At 38.4% G+C, this 16,747-nt stretch overlaps 1 protein-coding gene across 3 annotated transcripts in view; it reads left to right on the top strand.

The window, feature by feature from the left end:
• The window catches only part of LOC112147004 (protein kinase, cAMP-dependent, regulatory, type I, beta), a 53,305-nt gene that overhangs the window by 29,805 nt on the left and 6,753 nt on the right, over positions 1–16,747 (top strand). For all 3 annotated transcript variants that reach the window (XM_024273115.2, XM_024273116.1, XM_024273117.2), the window contains 5 exons: positions 576–637; positions 2,966–3,012; positions 6,139–6,297; positions 11,599–11,659; positions 13,927–14,048. In XM_024273115.2, coding sequence (XP_024128883.1) covers positions 576–637; positions 2,966–3,012; positions 6,139–6,297; positions 11,599–11,659; positions 13,927–14,048 — 451 coding nt within the window. The remainder of the gene's footprint in view (positions 1–575; positions 638–2,965; positions 3,013–6,138; positions 6,298–11,598; positions 11,660–13,926; positions 14,049–16,747) is intronic.

The following is a 16,747-nucleotide window of genomic DNA, read 5'->3' on the forward strand; positions in this document are numbered from 1 at the left end:
ACTTGTCCCAACACATTCGAGAGTGGAGCTGTAATCTTCTCAGCATACATGCATTTAACAGGCCGATTAGCAAGCGTCCAACAAGTGCTTTTCCCCTGAAAAAAAGCGCTTAAATGGATTTTGTTTGTTTTTTCTATGCCTTCAAAAGAAGATGCTTCCAGAGATACAATCTTTAATGGTGAAATAAAACAAAACAAGTCTTTTGAAGCACTGTTGCCGAACCACTATGATGGGAAGATGCAGACAGAGTGGCTGAAATCTCTTCCTGCCAATGATAGAATTCTCATATGTCTGGAACATTTAGCCCCCAAAAAAATTGAGAATGTCAAAAACAAAAAAAAAGCTAAGTTAACAATGATGATGAACTAAACGTTTGTGGTCTACTTAACATGCACACATTGTTTTTGATAGTTTTACCAGCAGGTAGTGGGTGTTTGGTTGGAAGTTGATCAGTTCTGGACACAAGCTAGAGTTCCCATGTCTGTTTTTTGGTCTTTTGCAGAGTTTTGCATGTTTTTCTGTTCTCCATATGAATCAAATCTAATTAAAATGTTTTTTGTTTTATTTTTCCTCAGTGACATCTTTGATGCCATGTTCCCAGTCACCCACATTGCAGGGGAAACGGTGATCCAGCAAGGTACGTTCACAATTTTCTGATTCATGATCTGAGGTGTTGGGGAATTTTTCTTTGTGGTTGGCGATGAAATCAGTGACCTGGTCCTTGCATGGACTTGAACCACTAACCCACTCTAATGGCACGGAAACACTTAGAAAGACATTCTGGCCAATTATCCAGAACAAGCTTATCTCAAAGAATACATCTGTTGGGCTGCCACTGCCAGCATTAATGTTTATTTAGTTCCTACCACTCCCTTTGCTTTCTTTGCTTTACTTATAGGTTCCCGCAGACTTAGTTAGCGGTTTCGTCTCCCTCTTCTGCCTATCAGTCAGCAAAACTTTTACTCACGCCTTCCTTGGTCTTTGAAGAAACACAGACCAACAGACTGAGCTGCATTTTTGCAGCTCTCCCACTCATAGTTTTATCAAACACAGTTAAAACCCTCTGAACAGTTTTGCAGAAAAAATTTAGCTTTAAAAAAATGTGTTAAAAACCATAGTGGATTTGGCCACATAATCATTGTGAGTGGACAGCCATCTCCCACCTACTCCTAAAACAGCATACAGGAATATATCAGTCCTAATTTGGTGATAATAAGGTTAGCTAGCTTTACAAGACCCCCTTCCCCAGACAGTCCATTGTTATATACACTAAGGAGAGTGGTATATACAGCACTGATGTCATGGCTAATGTCTGGACTGCTTTACAACTTAAAGAATTTAACCCTCTATCCAGCTTTACTGACTTTATTTAAACAGAACAAGGAGTTATCACTCCAAGGCTTTTGTTGCATTTAAACAAGGGGGGATTTATTGTATCATTACATACAAAATTGAGCTTTTATGCTTTTTGATTGTAATCTGCTGCCTATTATTAATCATTAGTTGATTTTGGCTAGCAGTTTTACAGTAATGAATTGATCTAAACAGTATAAGCAGCATTTAGGTCCAATAATGAAAAATAGTCAAACAGGAAATTAGCTTGGATATACGACACAATTAGTGCAAAATAAGAAAATGCCTGAGAGGATGTAAGCCCTCTTTAAGTGAAGCTATAGAACCTGAGCAGAATGTACTACTATAAGTCTCTGTTGAAACAAGACCACACGGTGTATGTGTATGAGTGTGTGCAGGTTCTGGTCAAATATTTGCCTGCACTCTCAAGCAAAAGGTGCAAAACAAAAGCCTGGGCACCAAAGTGATAAAAGACAGGAAGAGCCAAAGAAAAGACATGCATAGTGAGAGGGAACTAAAGGAGCGATAGATGAGATGAAAGGCACAGAAGAAAAATTAGCGGAGGCCAGGTTGCAGCAGGTTGTGAGTGTGTTTGTGTATGGGTCTCAGGGGTCTTCAGTGGGACAGACCTTCAGACAGACAAGGAGCGTTTTGTGTGACAAATAGAGCTGTATGATTAACGAGCCCTCCACTCCACTCAGTATTAATTAGGCGTGTGAACTCTTGTGAACTTTACTCACAGGGTGCTCACAGGCTTTCAACTCGTCAGGTGAACTCAAATGCAGGAGATGCACACATCCTAACTCGGTGCATACAAGACGTATAGACACACATACTTGTCATTTTGACTAATGCTTTACTACTAACCTGAGCCTCTGAATGAAGCTACTTTTGCATATTATTGTAAGAGTTAGCTGCTGGTGAATTTCCATTTTTTATGCAGCTGTTTTTGAGAAATGTCTTACAAACTTATTTTTTTAACTTTATTTCTTTACATTGTGAATTAAAAGGATCAGTTGACTTGGGCGTCCTGTAGGTGGTTAGTATTAGACCAAGTAACTTACTAAGGTTTTTTTTACTTTAAAATGAATGCTTTTATTATGAATAAACAGAAAATTAAAACAAATATTCTAAATAGTTTTATTCATAAACAATCAATAGGTTTTTTTCAAATATACATTGCAGTAGGATGAAAGAGTTTGCGAGTTCAGTTACAGCGTTTCCACCATTAAACCACAAAGTAATAAACACTGCAGTTTATGTTTTGTGGGAACCATATTTTACAAAATTATTCCCATGACCAGTTTAAGAGGCATTCTGGGTAAAGCTGAGACATTTTTGAACGTTTTAGATACTATATAATAAATCTATTCATTTCCTTGAATCATAAAATGTATTTTTGTCTGTTGGAGTGAAATAGAATCTGAAACTAGAAGCAGTTAATGCTGTAAAGACCTTCTTCTGGTAGCCCATGCTGGAAAATTTAAAGCCCGTAGTCTTTGTTGTGTGCAGTTTTTTTTTTTTTTTTCAAATAAATCAGGCAAAACATAATTTTGCTTTAACTTTAATGCCTTTTCTTTGTTTTCTGCCTCCCCTCCTTTCTTCCCTTTAGGCGACGAGGGAGACAACTTCTACGTGATTGACCAAGGTGAAGTGGATGTAAGTGACGGGCTCACATGAGCCCACACACAAACGCTTTAGTCACTTTCAATAATAAATCATAGATTAAAAGAATCACAGATAAATGTACTAAAAAAATGCACTTTGCATTTTCTAAAGTCCTCTATAGATCAGTTAAACATGCTCGGTGCATTAACACGAAATTTCTTAGTTTGCAGTCAATTCTTTGATTTTGATTGAACACAACATCAAAAATAAAGCTTAGAAAGCAAGAATGAAATCACAGACTTAATGGTGACTTTCTAAAATTTAACCATCCAACTCATTTACAGTTTGTCTCTTTTATTCATTTGTCCTAAAGGCATTTTTATAGGCAATCCTTCCATGTGGTAAATCTTAGCCTTCATAGGTCATCCTGACTCAACATTTCACTTCCTGAAAAGTGGGCAGGTTGTGGAAATGCCCTCATGTATTTTTTTTTATTTATTTAGGGTCTGGTTCCACTTTGATGACAATCTGAACATGCTGTTTTAGTACTGAATGCTCCTTCAAGGCTTCCAAACTGAGAAGATCTTTTGTCTTAGGAGGCCTGACAGGGCGATAGAGTTAAGTGGAGTTAAAACGGGAGCTGATGGAAAGCTAAACAGGAAGCGACCTTATCATTTTACAGCAGTACGCACAGAGAAGGAGGATAAGATGACATAAGTAGGTTTGCAAAAGAAACAGAAATAGTGAGATGGGGACTTGATAGAAAGACAAATAAAATCTTGTTGCTCTTATTTACTCGGTTCACCTTGTTCATATGGTTTCAAATGTGATTAGAAGAGTCAGCTGTCTCTAGATTCTTAAAAAAAAGTTTTTCAGTGTTTAAAATTTGAGCAAAAGCAAATTTGGAAAATAGTAATTAAAAACTTGTCAAGAAAATGTCTTTATTTATGTGGAAATGATATCCTAGGCATGTTTACATTAAAAGTGGGGTCATCTGGACCCCATAAGACTTTCTTTTCAATGATTTTTTATCTTGACTGGGGTCCGTGGCAGACTTAAAATCCTGTCCACCTTTGTCCACCTTTGTTATGGGAGGGATGACACATTAATGTAAGGGTGGGGTCATCTAGAACCCAGAAGATAGCACAAGAAATAAACAACAATTCTTGGAAAGTGCAGTAAAACTTGACTGTCTACTTAAAAATCATAAATATAGTGCCAAAAAACTACCTTGACAATAGCAACAAGGAAATAAAGCAATTTTTCTAATGACTCAAACTATCTAGTTTAGCTGAAAGCACACAGACCTGTTGATAATTAGTGTTTTAGGTTTTTTCGTTGCAGCGTTTTAAATCCCACTTTTAAATTTGATGAATGTAGCTGAGGTAAAAAATACTGAATATTGTGGAAAATGGCAAACTGTTACAACTATATTTGTAATGGGAGGTTACCCCTGTTTTCTTCCCCTCAGTGACTTTATTTTTCCTCCTTTTTATTAAGCATGACCTCTGGAATTCATTTCACAACAGTAAAACGCTTTTATTTTGAAAGGCAGTTTTGTGGTTTTAGCTATTCTCATTTTTTACAGTAAAATGTTTACTTTTTCTCAGGACCTTGTTACCCTGAGTTAGTCCTTGGAATGTTTTATAAATCAGATTCAGTATTCCAATCTTATGCGCTTTATTTTGGTTTTTAAACTCACCCAACTTTCTGCAAACATCGTTTGACTCGCACATGCTCCTTTTGCCCTCTATCCTAATTTCCCTTCCAAAATGTTAAATCAAAAGTTGTTTTTTTGCTCAGCGGTGCCAGCTGTGAATCTGCATCTGCTTTTCCTTTTCATCATGTACTCCAGTTACTGGAAGACTCAAATTCAGAGACATCATGCTCCTCCGTGGAGCTCCACACTCTTCCAACTCTGCAGACAATGGCTGCCTCGCAGCCACAGCCCTGGCACCAAAGTACTTCAAGATCAGTGCCGAGGTTATTAGAGTGTGGAGATGTCTCTCATTAGACAGGGGTGTAAATCTGCCAGCAACCCATAAATTGCCTGAAAGCTGCCACTAACGTAAACAATCCTCCGTGCTTCCACACAAAACTGTGAGCTTGCAGAGTTTGGCCTGCGGGTTCACCACAAAAGATATTAAAGCTTTCATTTTTGAAACGCTGGATTATCTGATTTGAAAAAAATGTAGTTTGTAAGTAGCATTGAGTCATCTATATTTGGCATTTTATGAGCCAAAAGTCATGAGATAATTCAATTAAATTCTTTGAAACTTAACAAGTGCTTAGTTTGTTGGAGGAAGTTTATTGCTTTATTATTTAGGGTTGCCAGGGTATTTTGAATTTACAGACACACACTTTTAATAGCCACAGGCATGCCCACAGAGAGAAACTCTACAAGCACAAATGCACTGCATGCTCATCCAGCTCCAGTTTTTTGATTTGCTGCTGGTTAATTACTGCCAGCCACATGTTAGTATGTTGTTCCTAAAAATGAAGTGACAGCTTCAAGACATCATGTGACGTTCGAGGCTTGACTTTTTGCCTCCCACTTGCCCCTGTTTTTATCTTTGATTACTCATTTAAACCAAAATTGTCTTGCTTGCACATACGATAAAATGGACATAACAATCCTGTCAGATATATCCTAACTTTGCTGCTACAATTAAATATTCAGTCCTACCTTCAACAGAAGCTTGGTCATTCCTCTATAGTTCTGAATTTATTCCAGTCAGCAGTAAAAGATAAGACCCCTGTGGTCTGTCCTGCCTCTTAATAATAGCTGTTCTCAGGAGTAAGCAGAGGTAAACCCTGCTCTTCTCTGTCTTTCTGTGTTATTAGGTCAACAAAAAGTGGGTAGTGTGTTGACAGGTGAAACTGTAACATAAGCAGCCTCTGTGATGTGCTGTCTGAAAGGTTTTGATGGTTGACCCAAAGAGCAGCATGCATGGGTGTATGTGGGTTTAATCAATAGTACAGTTGATATTCAAATTGATTAATGTGTTTCAAAGATAGTTTGTAATACACGCATCAAGAGGGCATCAAAAAAGTGGCAAGAAAATGCTACGTAGAATGACTAGAGTGACTTAAACACATGATCAACCCTCAATTTCTTGATGTCATGAAGCTTGATCTACAGCAGATAGCATTTCTCTTTTCTATCACTCTCTATAGGTGTATGTTAATGGTGAGTTGGTGACCAACATTGGAGAAGGAGGTAGTTTTGGAGAACTAGCCCTGATCTATGGGACTCCAAGAGCTGCAACTGTCAAGGCCAAGACTGATCTGAAGCTGTGGGGGATTGACCGCGACAGCTACCGGCGCATCCTCATGGTAAGAGTTCCCTACAAAAAAGTTGTGACCTACGGGGAAAAAAAAAAAAAAATTATTTGAAAAAGTAAGACAGGTATTTTATATTTTTTATCTATCAGTTTCATCTGTTAATATAATACATTTTTTCATTAATATCATCAAGCATCTAAAATACACAACACTTCAATCATTTCAAGGGACTAATTTGAAAACCTAAAATAATAAATAGTTACATTTCCAATTTTTCCTGGAATTTTTCCTTGTCTACATGTGGTTCTGACTTCTTCTGACAAGACAACAGAAGACTCCTTTATTCCAAATGTTTACTCCTACACATTCTCACCCCCAACTCGTCAAATATGGACGTATGGTTCGTGCCCACATCACTTTTTGATGTCCTCAACTCATCGTTTTTTGACCGACTCAGTGTTCTTATTAAATCATGGGTCCCCAACCCTCGGGACGCGGCAACAGACGCAGAATCTGTTCTGGGTTAGGGTACCTGTACTGGTCCTCGTCCCGAGAGTTGGGGACACCTGATTAGCGTATGCATTTTTTTTCCCTGTCTGTGGCCCGGTACCGGTTTGTGGCCCGGAGATTGGGGAACCCTGATTTAATGGAAACAGCCAGCACGTCAAAAAATGACAAGTTGGGTAATTAGATTGATAAAACCAGGATTTAGTTCAAGTATTTTGAGAGTTCCTTAAAAAAACAGCAATTTCTGATCCATTCATGCATTTTTTTTAAAGTCAAAGCAAAAACACAGTCTTGAATGCTTGACAAAAGGAAGGAATAGGGTACAATTACCAGAGTGGACCATCAACACTGCACTTGACCTCTCTTTGAAAGAAAATCAGTGGAGAATTTAACATGAAAAAGCCCAAAAGCTCTACAATCGGATATGTTTATAGTAGGAATGAGGCAGCAAAAGCATGACTGTCCTCAGTGTAACATTATCTTGAAATGTTAGCTTGTACACTAATCCTACAAAAAAGTAAAACTTGTACATTAGCCCCCCCAAAAGAATAACCCTTAAGTTGACTTTTCTTTTTCTTTATTTCAATTTCATTTTCTTTTTCATTGTAAAAAATATACTTGAGTTACTATAATTATTTTGAGAAAACAAACATTGAAATCATATTTTATAGCAAGATAAAAGAAATTGACACCTAGCTAAAAAGACAATATCATTCAGTCTTTTTTGTAGCAGTGAAATCCACATTCACAATAGAATTAAACTGTCAAAGACTATTTTTTTCACAGTCCTTAACTTTAAATATTTTCCACCACTTAAGCACTTAAAACTCCCTCCAACACTTAAACAGTTGCATTATTTCTATTTTTTTTCTTCAAATACAACACTTATCTACAAACACACAACGAGATCTCTTCCTCCCATGTTCGAGCCTCCTTATATTTGCCCTGAAATGAAAACTGGAAAAAAATGAAGAGTTGGGGAGTAGTAAGTAAAGGCTTTAAAGGAGAGAAAGGGTCAGTTTTAATGGCTGCATACACACTTCCCTCTCCAGGAGCTTATCTTGCAGGAATGTCTAAATGTTTGAAGAGGAAACACAAGGTGTTCTGCCTGGCTGGCATACTCAGTCATGTTCCAGACAAACACAGGACTGGAATGACTAATTATTGTACATGTGAGGGCATCCGTGTGTGACTTCCCCAAATGTTTTTTTAATACCTTTTTCCGAATAGATCAGATGAAAACTTCACTTTATCGTTCCGCTTCCTGTAGTCTTTGCCAGTCGCAGCTGTAAAAATCTCAGTTTGATGTCAAACAGATCTTACTGGGATGAAGGAAGATTTGGTTTTTGGACCTTTCTGTCCAATTTAAAGTGGCGGCCGGCCTGCTTAGCACTCATGTCACCTCTTAAGCACATACTTAAAGTGACGGCACAATCTGCCCGGGTAACCTTTCTTTTGAGAGGATTCTCAAACTCTACAGCTCTCATTCCTTCGTTTCTTCCAGCAGCTGCAGAAGGGGGGGGATATAACAGAATTCAGTTATGTGAACCTGTAGTTAATTATTGCTGTCAATGATTTGTAAAACCCTTTTTTTCTAAAGTGTGGTATTCTGGCAGGGTTTTCAGCCAGTGCAATGAGAATTCTGTCTTTGTTTAAATATATGTGTTTGTTTCGCTGAGAAAATTACAGCCAGAGTTTTTCTGTGTCGAGTTAGTTAGGAGCTCAGAAGGTGTGTTTTTATTGTTTTCAGTCCTGTTGCCACATCTTGCATCACTGCTTACTCTCTATATTGCAAGATTAGGTATAATTTTACGTTCAGTCGCTGATTATTCCGCATTTTGAAATGCAATCTTGAAAAATTACAGAGGCCTATATTTTTAAGTATTTAATCTTGAGAGATAATTCTCTGTTGTTGAGTGCAGAAAGATGTTCGAGGACGTCTTTGGCTTTTATATGATTACTAGGTTCCCAAGGCAAACTGATTAAACACGTAATCAAATTTTGGGTTTAATTTAGTCGCTATTGCACAACACAAGATTGAATAATGAAATTGGAGCTAGTTTCTTTTTGCCACCCTCAAAAAAAGGGCTGGAACCAAGAGATCCAACCTGATATCACCAAACTTCTTCACAAATGTTTTACTGGGGCTTAGTAGAAAAGTTCAAAAGATCTGCCGCGCTATATTTCTAAACCCACGACAGAGTTTTGAGTGTTATCTGCAAAAAAAAAAAAGTTTGTTTCAACCAATAAAGATGTTAAATAAGAATATCAGACGTTTTATTCCTGTTTTACGGCATATTTGATGGCAAAACCTCTCCACCTGTCATCTACATGTTAACTTGGGACCATAAAGATCTATAGATTAAAATTTTGCCTTGAACTGTTCACACCTACCCTCCCCACTGCTCCCTCTTATCCAGAAGAACACTGAACAAACAATATAGCACCATTCCTTATGATAAACAGGCTCCCCCTATTGTGTTGCCATCAGTCATGCCGCACACACCTTGTTGTGTCATCGTGGTATTTTAACTCTGACAGTTACAGGCAAAGCCATTAGCCAACTGACAGACCACTGTCAACATACAGAACACGCAACAAAAGGAAACGAGAATAAATTATACCGAATAATTAAGAGCGTCAAAGGCGGCGGTGCGGGGGGGTGTTTCACTTTGGACGGAGATGAAGGGGACGGGAGACGGAGGCGTAAGGTATAGTTGGTTTAGTCTGGCTTTGCTCCACACCTCAACCCCTTTGATGATTCTATCTCAAAGACAGCAAACAGACAGGGGCTGGTTCATCTTTAACCACAGAAGGAGCAGCGATAGGGCCAAGAGGAGAGTTTGAAACGGCGCACATGAGTACAAGCCCTCCCACGTAGACGGATTAAGACATGCAGATAAAGACGAATCCAAAGAGAAAAATTATGTTCCTCAACCACATAAATGATGACTGCAACGTTTTTGATTAAAAAAAATGTTGCAATGCATCACTTGCATTCTTTTTGTCCCAGTCACCCCCCCTCCTCCGTGTTACTCCTCTGCCACACAGAGCCCATCCTGCTGCAGTCACATCAATCACACCTTCTGTATAATGTATTGTTATGTACGCACAGTAAGCCTTTAAGCTGCGTGAGCTTTGTGGAAGGTCTTTAGGAGGTGGAGGGCATGTGTGTCTGAATTTGAAGGTACATGTGAGACTGTGTTCGAGTGTTGCTGTTTGTTCACGTAATGAGCAGGTTTGGTTCATGCAGAGACAGCAGCCGAGCATAAGTGGCAGAACTAAAAACAGACTGCATGCGCTGCCTGCATCCAGACGCACACTCGAATCATTTATCCAGGATGGAAGCAGCGCAGGACAGAATTCCTTTAATCAACTTGTTTACAATTCTGAGCTTAACGTTGACTCACTTGGGAAGATTTTCTCCCCTTTTAAGACAAAATGTGAAATTATATAAAATTAGAGGCAGCAGTTGGACGCAGCGACTTGCACTTAAGACACCCCAAGCCTCCATATATCACTTCCATATGCAAAGACAGACGCAGGGCGGACAGGATCCTCTCTCCTTGCAGAATTTTTTTTCTTCTTCTCTTAACGTTCCCGCTCTGTGAGGGGTTCTGTGCAGAGAAGATGAAATGCAGTCAGGGAAGGGGTCCTCTGGGCCTAGACTTGTCAGGAAGCACCTGATTTTCATGGCAAGAGGCAGAGAGGGGAAAGTCCCCTGCCTGGTGGGTGGGGTGGGCCACACACACAGACACACATGCGATGCACATTACTGCATCCCTGCTGCACACCTTCACAAGCATGACCCCGTGAACTGCCATTTGTTAATCACTGATTTTCTTGTACTTTAGCTGCATTGTATATTATTGGTCCCTCACACTAGTAAGTAGTACGTCAAACTTGATGTTCACCTTAAAGACCCTCTCTAATGACAATTGTGTTTTTTAATATGTTCTCAAAGAAAAAGCTTAAAATTACATTTATTTATTCAAATCGTTGTGAATCAGGGGCAGACGGAAAAAAAGCCATTTGGAAAAAGTGCATATTTGTCACATAGAAAATAAGCTGTACAGACCACATTCTCCATTTCATTCTTATGCATCCACTTCCAGACAAATAGATCCATACACGTCTTCATTTTCCTCGTCTGAGCTGGCAGCGGGCTGGATAGCTCCAATTTTCCTCACTTTCTTGCCGTACCGGGAATAAGTTAGAGGTGTGAGGAGCTGTAAGCCAGCATGTAAAAACAGAGCCTTTGGCAACAGTGTTGAAAAGAGGAGGCGAGGTTGCTCTCCGTCAACACTCAGGCGAATTTTTAATGAACTCCTGGCGCTCTGCAGAAACTATGTCCTAGAAAAAAACAAAGGGTTTTAGATTTGAGCTCAAAACAGCAAAATCATGATTAAAAGACAATTGGGGCCACTTTTAAAATAGAAACAAGATGATCAGAGTAGGTGCAAATACTTTTTTGATTTAAAAAATAATCACATTTAAATGGAGAAATCCTCTTTTTTTTAAAGCAAAGTTTCTTCAAAAATGGAAATTCTCTCATCCTTAACTCTGTGATTAAAAACAAGTGCAGATTTCTACAAGGTTTACAAAAGTGATAATTATTTTTAATCTTTTCAGATGATAATGACTATGCTGTATTTCAAAATACAGCTGTTATTCTCACTAATTCCACAGTAATGAAAGTAAAAGTTGAGGAGAAAGCACTGCACTTCTGAAAGATTTAGACACTCAGTTAATGATAATGATTAGCAGAATAAGGAACTTTTGAAGTTTTCAGTGGAACAATACCATTTGGGAGGATGCTGAATGTTTCATGTGTTTGTTTTACAGGGGAGCACTTTAAGAAAGAGAAAGATGTACGAGGAGTTCCTCAGCAAAGTCTCCATTCTTGGTAAGCATCTAAACCTCCATTAAATTGATCTAATTTCTTTATTCCATTCATGCAAAATGTGTCGCGGCTTTGTCTGTCATACGGAAGATAAAAATAAAAGCTCTGGTAAACGTCCTATAAATATGTCCAGCCTAACTTAAAATAGTTGATGCTTAATCTTTTTAGATTTTAAAAATGTGCTTTCATTACCTGAAATAATCCTCTCTAAAGCTCCTAAATGTGATATTGCACAACTAGGATTTCAAAAGCTCATTACTGTCACTCCTCACCTTATTCCAGGCTTGTGCCTAATGCCAGTTCAAAAACGTTTAGATTAGATTTGCTGTAATTAGGTTAGGAAAAAATAAAAAAGTTACTCTTACAGAAAAGTTACAAGTGTAAAACATTGCCACCACATTATCTTTTCTGGCAAGTTTTTCTGTTTTTTTCTCATATACTATTTGTACTATTAGAAAAGGTCAAAGAGTCCAGAGAGCAGGCACTTAAATCAACATATATTGAGATTAGTCCACGGAAACTCAAGCACACGTTGACACACGAGGCCCATAGCTGTGTAAGGTCTGTGTGTACAATCTTAATCCCCTCACACTGTTCGCACTTAAGTCAGTAACACTCGACCATTTCTTTGTGTGAGCAATTAAAGAATCAGAGGTTAGGTTAAGCCCCTCTTTAGCGCTGGAATTTGGAGAACGCCATCCTGCACAGGATCTGGAGGGATGGCAAGTAAATTCATTCAGAGATTTCAAACCAAATGCAATTGGAAGTGACGTCCCATCCCTTCCCACTTGATCGTGTGTGCGGTGTATAGAGTAAGGCCGTGCCCCCTGTACAGAGTTATTTGCTGGGTGAGTAAACACATACACTTCAGTTCAGTTCTTAGTCGAACTCTGAGATCCGCTTTGTTGTCATTCACCTCCTTCTCTCGAGTGGCTCCCTTTTTGAGGCCTGAATTCAAACACCAGCCTTCCTCGTCGAAGTGCTTTTCAACTCGCCACTCGGCTCCGCCTCTTTGAATTGGAGGAGGGGCAGAAAAAGGGAGCGTTTTTTGTTTTACTTTGATCTTTAAGATAGCCACGAAATTGGGTACAAGCTCTTGATGTGATGGAGTGAAGGTAGAAAAAAAAAAACAAATGTTGCTCGTCAGTCACACGTATGCACCTCAGCATCCCAGCGGTCACTTCTTTGGATGTTTACTATGCATGTGTGCTACTGGGGGATCTAAGTGGGTGCAGGTTCAGTGAAGCGTGAAATGTAGGTTCTTTAGTCAGGACATTTGTGTATCGTGTTACTTGCCATCCCGTTAAAGATCACCTCCAAGCCTTTTGCTTGCAGCCAGACAGAAAACATCCATCTGGAGTCCGTCAGACACCCCGGCCCCACTGCAGGGGACACTGGACACTTCTAAATCAGCAGACCTATCCTAGATAATCCTAAGTACATACACAGTTATGCATTCACACAAATAGACATGCCGGGATCAGTTACTGAGCGCACGAGGAGACAATAGTTTCAGACAAAGAGATTCTGTTGTAGTTCGCCGCCTCCAGCCTCTGTCTTGGACAAATGAAACCAAGAAGTTTTATCTCGACAAAGCTGAGGATGAGGGGTGTTTTTATTACAGATGATCCCAATTAGAGATGAAACGCCTTAGAAATACTGAACTTTTCATAATCAAAAATCAATTGTATTATGTACATTTCTCTGTTAGACTTGTTTTACTAATGTCTAAAGCTAATGTGTGAAAGATCCTCCTTAAAATGTGTCAAAAACTACCAAAAAACAGATATGATCCCAGAGTTTCATCAAAAAACACATGTATTTAAAATGATAAAATCATTACAAGCCATTATTCCACACATGCACAATGGTTGTATGGCTTTAAAAATGATCAAGCCAAATTGGCTTTTGTTGAAATTCCACACATTGGTTCAGACTGAACTCTCAGCAGGCACTGGACAGCCTTGGTTTGTTTACTTTACCTTCAGTAACGGGTACTGGACTGTCTTGAGCATAAAGCAGACGTCTGTCACCACATCCATACTCAGCAGAGCTGATTTAGGGCTCAGTTTCAATGTTTAAGCTTCATAGGCCTCCGTGACATGAGGGAGTAGTTGGAGGATCTTAAGATGTAAGCTTCCCGATGAATGACTGGATTAGCCTCAGATGGGATTCCAGTATTTTACTAGAAAACTGTGTAAATGAGTGTGTGCATCAGCTTCTGTACAAACCAGGTGAGAATGACCTGCTCAATGTGACTGATACTTCAGAGTCTTTGGATAAGTGGGAACGCCTGACCGTGGCTGATGCTCTGGAGCCTGTTCAGTTTGAGGATGGAGAGAAGATTGTGGTGCAAGGAGAGCCGGGCGATGACTTCTTCATAATTACAGAGGTAAGTTCAGTCATGTGACGTCAGGAAATATTCTTCCTGTAAGGTAGCTTCTGCAGTGTGGGGAGAAGAGGCACCACAGTTGAGGTCCCTGTCATCTCGGTGAAGTGTGGCGGTTCACCGACATCTGAACTGATCCCAGTTTATTGCCACCAGCAGACAGACTACCAGGTGGTGCTCTCTGCCACCATTCCTTCACACTGCAGGCTTTGTGGAACTGGGGCCTCTGAAGGGCCCCCTGCCTGTCATCCTGACACACTTTTGATTAACTCCATACTTATACGGCTTTCACCAGGGTCAAGTCCAGAAAATTCAGTCTGCAGAGGGTGGGGCCACTTGCTGCTGTCATCCTTTGCCTCCTGCTTTTATCTTATTTTCAAACATATTTAATGTTTTTTTTATCTTTGCATTTGCTTTGTTTACTCTATGTCCAGAACCAGTGCTCTTTTTGATTTGGAAAGCTTACAAGCGGTTAAATCAAAGGAGAATTTTATCAAGGGTGCTGAGTGATGGATCTGTCCTTATCCCTGTTTTGACTCATTTTTTGCTCCTCACCTGTTCCCTTCCAGCGATAACCCTCCTTCTCCTCCAATCCTCTTTCAGCCAAATTTGTCACTTTTTTGCCTCCCTTCAAATACATAACATCATTAATTCTTCAATTTAGTTTACTTTTAAATCAGACCACATTTTTAGAACTGCAATCATGATCATAAAATAAAATTATTCTTTTTTTTTTTTTTTTACCTTTATTTAACCAGAGAAGTCCTATTGAGATTTGTACCTTTCTAGACCAAGAACACCGTACAAAAAATAGGAACAGAGTTAAAAACACAGCAACGGTAAAAATACACAGTTGAAATATTAAATTTGAAGACTTAAGTGACTTAAACTCGCGCACAAGCAAAAACTAATAAAATGTCCCAAAGTGTTTACTGTAAAACAAGTCTGTCATTTTCGTCAGGAAAGATCCCTTAGAGTCCCAGAAAACAAAATGGACTTTCTTTTGAAGAAATGTAAGGGCTAAATACAGAAATGACGTAAATAAAATTGAAAAGCATGGTGCAACAATGAGAAACTGAATTTAAAAAAAAACAAGGCAAAGCTTCAAATGATTTTTGCTACAAAATAATTCCACAAATTTGTAATTTATGTATTTATATGTATATATGAAAAAAGAGGATTTATTACCTATTCAATTAAAGGTGTAAATCTAAACTTCATTCATTAAAAAACGTGATTTTTTATTTATTTATTTAAATATCCATTCTAGTTGGGAAAAAATCATTAAAATAGGTGCAAAAACCTTTTAAAGTCTTATTTTCTCAAATATTATAAACAGTAATGCTGAGTCATCTATTTAGGACTTGAGAAATGGAATAGAAATAGACTAATGTTCTGCTACATTAATTTTTAGAACAAAATTTCATATTTTTATTTACCCGTGTTGTCTCATTTGTTACTTTTTTTTCTTGCACATCAGTTGGCAGAGTCTCACTTCTTGTCCCTTAATCTCATGTCTCATGCTGTCAGATTTTCCCAGAGCCAGGCAGACTGTGGTGGAATGCATGCTGCTGATTTTCACACAGGGTCAGGAGACCTCGCCTCCTGGGAGGGAGACGAGAGAGGGAAGGATGAGTCAAAGAGGCAGGGACTTGTGGGTAGATTTGGGGAATCGCAAGTCAAAAAACAAAGAAAAGAAGATTTTGAGATGGAATTATAGTGAGATTTGTCAAGTAATTACTCTTCTTCATATTTTTTCTTTTAAATTGTTTTTTAATATTTGTTGTATCAGATGTCAAACTTGTTTTTTTTCTTTTTAGTATCTCAAGCTTTATTGTCCGTGTCTTTAAACTCTTTCTTTTTTGTTTCTGCGTTTTTTTCATCTCAGCCAAAAACAAAGCTAAACAATTGTTAAATACATCTTACAAGATTAATAAAGGGAGGAGGAGATTCATCACTTTCTGTGCCCTGCAGGAGAAAAGGGGCCCTAAAGAAAAGTGACATGTTTACATTTTTTTTTCTCACACTATACAAACAAGCCTTTACAGGCACGGAAAGCCTCAAAGACATGTTCTCACCTCTCTTTGTATTGGTTCTTTTTTTTCCTTTGACTCGCTTTTATTCCACATTGTTTATGACCCAACTTTCACTAACTTTTTTCCTTTGTTGTGCATTCAAGCATGTTTACAAGCAAAAAAAAAAAAGTTATGTAGCACGGAACATTAAGCCTAAAATAGGAGTCTTTTCTTTTGAATTCAAGCAGTTTAATTTGATTTAGGAGAAAAGCGATGAGATTACTAACGACTTCAGCATGAAAACAGTCTAAAATATCATCACGACTGTTCTCTTCTCTCTGATCTCTTTCAGTCATTATGAATCATCTGATTAACTTGTCCTCTGACCTTATGCACAAATATTTGCAAGACTTGCAGGTGACAAGTCTTTCAAAATCAGAGTCATTTATTCTCTTTTCAATAGTAAATTGCAACAAGATTAGAGATTAGATTCATGTCTCTGGTGAAATATAGATAAACTAATAGTCCTTAAATATTCACTAAATAGAAAATTGTGTTTTGAGTGTTTTTAGTGTTTTGGGGACATTTTTCTGATGATAGAGGGTGACATATATATATATATATATATATATATCTAAAATGCATTTTTTAAGTAGTTTTAATCAGAAGCAGATGCAAAAATGCCAT

This window comes from Oryzias melastigma, linkage group LG8, assembly GCF_002922805.2.
Source record: "Oryzias melastigma strain HK-1 linkage group LG8, ASM292280v2, whole genome shotgun sequence".
In the NCBI taxonomy this organism is placed as follows: Eukaryota; Metazoa; Chordata; class Actinopteri; order Beloniformes; family Adrianichthyidae; genus Oryzias; species Oryzias melastigma.